Below are 6,195 nucleotides of genomic sequence, written 5' to 3'. Positions count from 1 at the left end.
ATTATATGGAAGAAAAATACACTTACAGTACTGTACTGTATTTATCAATACTATAAGTTTACATGGTTTGTTTACAGGATGAATCATCTGTCTGACAGTATGTATATCAATATTGTCTTATATGATACAAAACACAATAGATGTTCTCTGTATTACTATCACTAGCCTTCACAATGAAAAGATAATGTGAAAAATGCATATTTATTTACAAGTATAATGATTCGTGCATTGATAATGAAGAAGCAGCAGTATGATTTCTTCATGGTAGCCTAGCCTATGCACTAGTGAATGAATCATTATAAAATTTTATGACATACCATCCTATAGTCTTATTCATAATACAGTATTAGAAACATTGTTACTTTTTTTTTTAGAAACCACCTACCTGTGATGATAGGCTGATACACAGTTTTTCCAAGAATGAGAGAGAGGGGCATACTGTATGGTAATGTAATTCTTTGAAAGCAAAGTTATAAAACAGTAAGAAAACTAACACACTGTCAATTTTATGTTAAATATTACTAACCTTATGCCTATGTAAGATATGCTGTCCATTTCAATATAAGTCTGGTGCACCATGTTCTACCCGATGAATACTTAGGTGATGTTGATGGTGATGACACAAAAAGCTCTCCTATGGTTCTTGTCATACGGTTACTAGATTTTCACATGAAGACACTCACACACACACAGCAGATAAGTTCATTAACTGTACGGCATGATGATCATTTACTCTTCGTTAAGTGGAAGTGGATCATCATAAAGGTCTTCACCCTTGTTGTCTCCACGTTGAGAAGGCTGCGGGGGAGGAGGGGTTCATCTTGCTATCTCAGCAGCGGCAGAGAGGGAAGAGATGGGGGAGGGGGAGGGCAAGAGAGGCAGGCACACTCTGTGTAACTTTATGGAACTACATGGTAATTTCTGTCTGACTTTTGCTTTTTCATTTCTCTAAAACTGTTTCTAGATGGAATCAATCCCCCTACTGTTTTTCACTTTGGTTTCAGTACCCATTTCATAGAAGGGCCCATCCACGTCATAAAAGAGTGCAAAAGCAGTCTTGAAAAATCAGAACACTTCCAACGGAATGTCCAATGTCAGTTTGTTTGCTGGCACTGCTTCTTCTACATCTTCTTCCTAATTGTCTGGACCTGGTTCAGAAGCATTCAGTCATCTTCTGTTAATTCCTCTGGTGTGGTGTCTATTAGCTCTTGAATTTCTCCAAGATCCATATTTTGAAACACTTTACTTCCCACCTGTTTTTGTCATAGCCACAATCTCTTTCAGGATTTCCATGACTGGTTCTGTCATAAATCCTGTGAAGTCATGCACAACATCTGGACAGAGTTTTCTCCAGCAGGAATTTATTGTTTTGGGCTTGATGGCTTTCACAACATTTTCTATAATAACAATAGCATCTTCAGTGGAAGGTGTAATCCTTCCAGACTTTCATGATGTTCTCTCCATCAGGATTCTCTTCCATAGCACTGACAATCCTTTCCATAGCATACTGTGTGTGATGAGCCTTAAAGGTCTTTCCTACCCCCTGATCTAGAGGTTGACTTTGAGATGTTGTGTTTGGTGGCAAGGAGACCACTTCAGTAACTTTGATGTTGAACTCATGAGGCTCTGGGTGGCCAGGGACCTTGTCCAATATCAAAAGAATTTTAAAAGGCAATCCCTTACAGGCAAGGTATTTCCTTCAGGGACAAATCATCGATGGACCCAATCCAGAAAAAGAATTCTCATGGTCCAGGCCTTCTTGATGTACAACCAAGACAGACAGTTGGTGTTTATCTTTTCCCTTCAAGGCTCAGATATTAGCATCTTTATAGATAAGGGCAGTACTTATCATAAACCCGACCGCATTTGCACAAGCAGTAGAGTTAGCCTATCCCTTCCTGCCTTAAATCCTAGTGCTCGCTTTTCTTCCTTACAGATAAATGCCTTTTGTGACATTTTTTTCCCCAGAATAGGGCACTTTCATCTGCATTAAAAACCCATTCAGAAAAAAAAGAAAAAAAAAAGCATTCAGGAGAATCCTTTCTCCTCAATGATTTTCTTAATGGCATCTGGGAATTCATCTGCTGCCTCTTGGTCAGCAGAAGCTGGTTCTCCTGTTATCTTGATATTTTTTAATCCACACCTCTTCCTAAAATTATCAAACCATCCTTTGCTGACATTAAATTCTACAGCTTTAGATCCTTCACCTTCCTTTGGCTTTTGGTTGTCATATAATGATTTAGCTTTTTTTAAAAAATCACTTTAGAGTCTGTAGATATGCCTGTACCCACATAAAAGCTGCATTTTCAATACAAGATAAAAAGGTATTTTGCAAAAAGTGCAAGGTTTTCCTGCCTGCTGATGTAGCTGCAGCGATGGCTTCACGATTTTCCTTTTCTTTTTTTACAGTGGTCCTTCCGCTGGATTCATTTACCTTAAAATGGCAGGCAACAGCAGCTGCAGACCTCAATCTAGGGTACATACCCAGCCATTCAAATTTTTCTTCTAATATCATGACTTTTCTCTGCTTCTTGGGAGCACTTCCAGCCTCACTAGTGGCACTTTGTATGGATCCTATGGTGTTATTCGAGGTTTACAGTATTGCACTAAACATGATGAAAACCATGCAAGAACTGGGAGAGATCACTTTTTACCATGATACAAAATTTACCAGAGAGGAACTGCACATGCAGAGATGATTAGCATCACTTGGCATTTTACACAATACTCGCAACATCTGAGCTCACCTAAACAGCAACAGGAGGTGGCTATGAAATTAATATGATAGCACAGTATGTACTGCAGTTAATTTTACACAGTTATAGTTTAATACCGCATCTTTACATTTGTTTACATTTCTCTCGGCTGCAAATGGCACCAAGTAGAGTCTGTAAGTGTTTTATGAATAAGTTTTGATAAATGTTAACTTTTTATAATACATTTGTGCATATTTGATGGTTGTAAATGATAAAATAGACTAGTATCTATGTATATTTTATACATTCATGACATACTTAACTTTTTCTTCTTTTTTTTTATATTTCTAGACTACACTGTTTGTCTGTAAGTTTTTTCAAATTGGTGCAAATCTCCCCCAAAATTTCCAGTATATTTATTGAAAAAGATCTGCATTTCAGTGGACCTGTACAGTTCCAACCTGTGTTGTTCAAGGGTCTATTGTAGTTGTTTTGTTGTTCTCAACTGATTTTCATGAATCAGGTTCACATCCCATCAATCTTCATGTTTTCTAATCATTTCATTTAAACTCCCCAAACATTATTGAACATCTATCATGTGAAGAAACTATACTAATTGAACTGCCCACAAAGAGCAGAGTGCCAGGGACATGGCCATATAGCTAAATAATTAACATATAGTGTGATAATGCTTGAACAGTATCTACAAAAAGTCAGCAGAATGCAAATGACAGAGAAATCAATTCTTATTTTTTATTTAATCTTATTTATTTTTTGTAGAGCAGGTTCTTATTAGTCATCCATTTTATACATATTAGTGTATATATGTCAATCCCAATCTCCCAATCCATCACACCACCACCACCACCCCGTCACTTTCCCCCCTTGGTGTCCATATGTTTGTTCTCTACATCTGTGTCTCAATTTCTGCCCCACAAACCGGTTCATCTGTACCATTTTTCTAGGTTCCACATATATGCGTTAATATACGATATTTGTTTTTCTCTTTCTGACTTACTTCATTCTGTATGACACTCTCTAGATCTGTCCACATCACTACAAATGACCCAATTTCATTCCCTTTTATGGCTGAGTAATATTCTATTGTATATATGTACCACATTTTCCTTATCCACTCATCTGTCGATGGGCATTTAGGTTGCTTCCATGTCCTGGCTATTGTAAATAGTGTTGTAATGAACATTGGGGTGCATGTGTCTTTTTAAATGATGGTTCTCTCAGGGTATATGCCCAGTAGTAGGATTGTTGGGTCGTATGGTAGTTCTCTTTTTACTTTTTTGAGGAACCTCCATACTGTTCTCCATAGTGGCTGTATCAATTTACATTCCCACCAATAGTATAAGAGAGTTCCCTTTTCTCCACACCCTCTCCAGCATTTGTTGTTTGTAGATTTTCTGATAATGCCCATTCCAACCGGTGTGAGGTGATACCTCATTGTAGTTTTGATTTGCATTTCTCTAATGATTAATGATGTTGACCAGCTTTTCATGTGCTTCTTGGCTCGCTGTATGTATTCCTTGGAGAAATGTCTATTTAGGTCTTCTGCCCATTTTTGGATTGGGTTGTTTGTTTTTTTTAATATTGAGCTGCATGAGCTGTTTATATATTTTGGAGATTAATCCTTTGTCCTTTGATTTGTTTCCAAATATTTTCTCCCATTCTGAGGGTTGTCTTTTCGATTTGTTTGTAGTTTTCTTTGCTGTGCAAAAACTTTTGTTTCATTAGGTCCCATTTGTTTATTTTTGTTTTTATTTCCATTATTCTAGGAAGTGGATCAAAAAAGATATTGCTGTGATTTATGTCAAAGAGTGTTCTTCCTATGTTTTCCTCTAAGAGTGGTATAGTGTCCAGTCTTACATTTAGGTTTCTAATCCATTTTGAGTTTATTTCTGTGTATAGTGTTAGGGAGTGTTCTAATTTCATTCTTTTACATGTAGCTGTCCAGTTTTTCCAGCACCACTTATTGAAGAGACTGTCTTTTCTCCATTATATATCCTTGCCTCTTTGGTCATAGATTAGTTGACCATCGGTGTGTGGGTTTATCTCTGGGCTTTCTATCCTGTTCCATTGATCTATATTTCTGTTTGTGTGCCAATACCATATTGTCTTGATTACTGTAGCTTGGTAGTATAGTCTGAAGTCAGGGAGACTGATTCCTCTAGCTCCATTTTTTTCCCTCAAGATTGCTTTTGTTATTCAGGGTCTTTTGTGTCTCCACACAAATTTTAAGATTTTTTGTTCTAGTCCTGTAAAATATGCCGTTGGTAATTTGATAGGGATTGCACTGAATCTGTAGATTGCTTTGGGTAATATAGTCATTCTCACAACATTGATCCTTCCAATCCAAGTACATGGTATATCTCTCCATCAGCTTGTATCATCTTTAATTTCTTTCATCAGTGTCTTATAGTTTTCTGCATACAGGTCTTCTGTCTCCCTAGGTGGGTTTATTCCTAGGTATTTTATTCTTTTTGTTGCAATGGTAAATGGGAGTGTTTCCTTAATTTCTCTTTCAGATTTTTCATCATTAGTGTATAGGAATGCAAGAGATTTCTGTGACTAATCTTGTATCCTGCAACTTTACCAAATTCATTGATTAGCTCTAGTAGTTTTCTGGTGGCATCTTTAGGATTGTCTATGTATAGTATCATGTCATCTGCAAACAGTGACAGTTTTACTTCTTCTTTTCCAATTTGTATTCTTTAATTTCTTTTTCTTCTCTGATTACCATGGTTAGGACTTCCAAAACTATGTTGAATAATAGTGGTGCGAGTGGACATCATTGTCTTGTTCCTGATCTTAGAGGAAATGCTTTCAGTTTTTCACCATTGAGAATGATGTTTGCTGTGGGTTTGTTGTATATGGCCCTTATTATGTTGAGGTAGCTTCTTCCCTCTATGCCCACTTTCTGGAGAGTTTTGATCATAAATGGGTGTTGAATTTTGTCAAAAGGTTTTTCTGCATCTATTGAGATGGTCATATGGTTTTCATTCTTCAATTTGTTAATATGGTGTATCACATTGATTGATTTGCATATATTGAAGAATCCTTGCATCTCTGGGATAAATCCCACTTGGTCATGGTGTATCATCCTTTTAATGTGTTGCTGGATTCTGTTTGCTAGTATTTTGTTGAGGATTTTTGCATCTATATTCATCAGTGATATTGGTCTGCAATTTTCTTTTTTTGTAGTATCTTTGTCTGGTTTTGGTATCAGGGAGATGGTGGCCTCATAGAATGAGCTTGGGAGTGTTCCTTCCTCTGTAATTTTTTTGGAAGAGTTTGAGAAGGATTGTTGTTAGCTCTTCTCTAAATGTTTGATAGAATTCACCTGTGAAACCATCTGGTCCTGAGCTTTTGTTTGTTGGAAGATTTTTAATCACAGTCTCAATTTCATTACTTGTGATTTGTCTGTTCGTATTTTCTATTTCTGCCTGGTTCAGTCTTGGAAGGTTATACCTTTCTAAGAATTTGTCCA

The 6,195-nt window shown here is 36.7% G+C and overlaps 1 protein-coding gene across 1 annotated transcript in view; it reads right to left on the bottom strand.

Annotated features, from left to right (window-relative positions):
- Positions 1-2,028: 2,028 nt before the first annotated feature.
- The window catches only part of LOC309799151 (interferon-induced protein 44-like), a gene marked incomplete at its 3' end in the record, with an annotated part of 28,855 nt that continues 24,688 nt past the window's right edge, over positions 2,029-6,195 (bottom strand). Inside the window, 2 exon segments of the mRNA XM_082612146.1 lie at positions 2,029-2,243; positions 2,356-2,574. Of these exon segments, the coding sequence (XP_082468272.1) occupies positions 2,029-2,243; positions 2,356-2,574 (434 nt within the window).

The sequence above is a fragment of the Mesoplodon mirus genome, assembly GCF_964341445.2.
Source record: "Mesoplodon mirus genome assembly, chromosome: 3".
Lineage (NCBI taxonomy): Eukaryota > Metazoa > Chordata > Mammalia > Artiodactyla > Ziphiidae > Mesoplodon > Mesoplodon mirus.
This window is presented reverse-complemented; position numbering and strand designations above follow the sequence as displayed.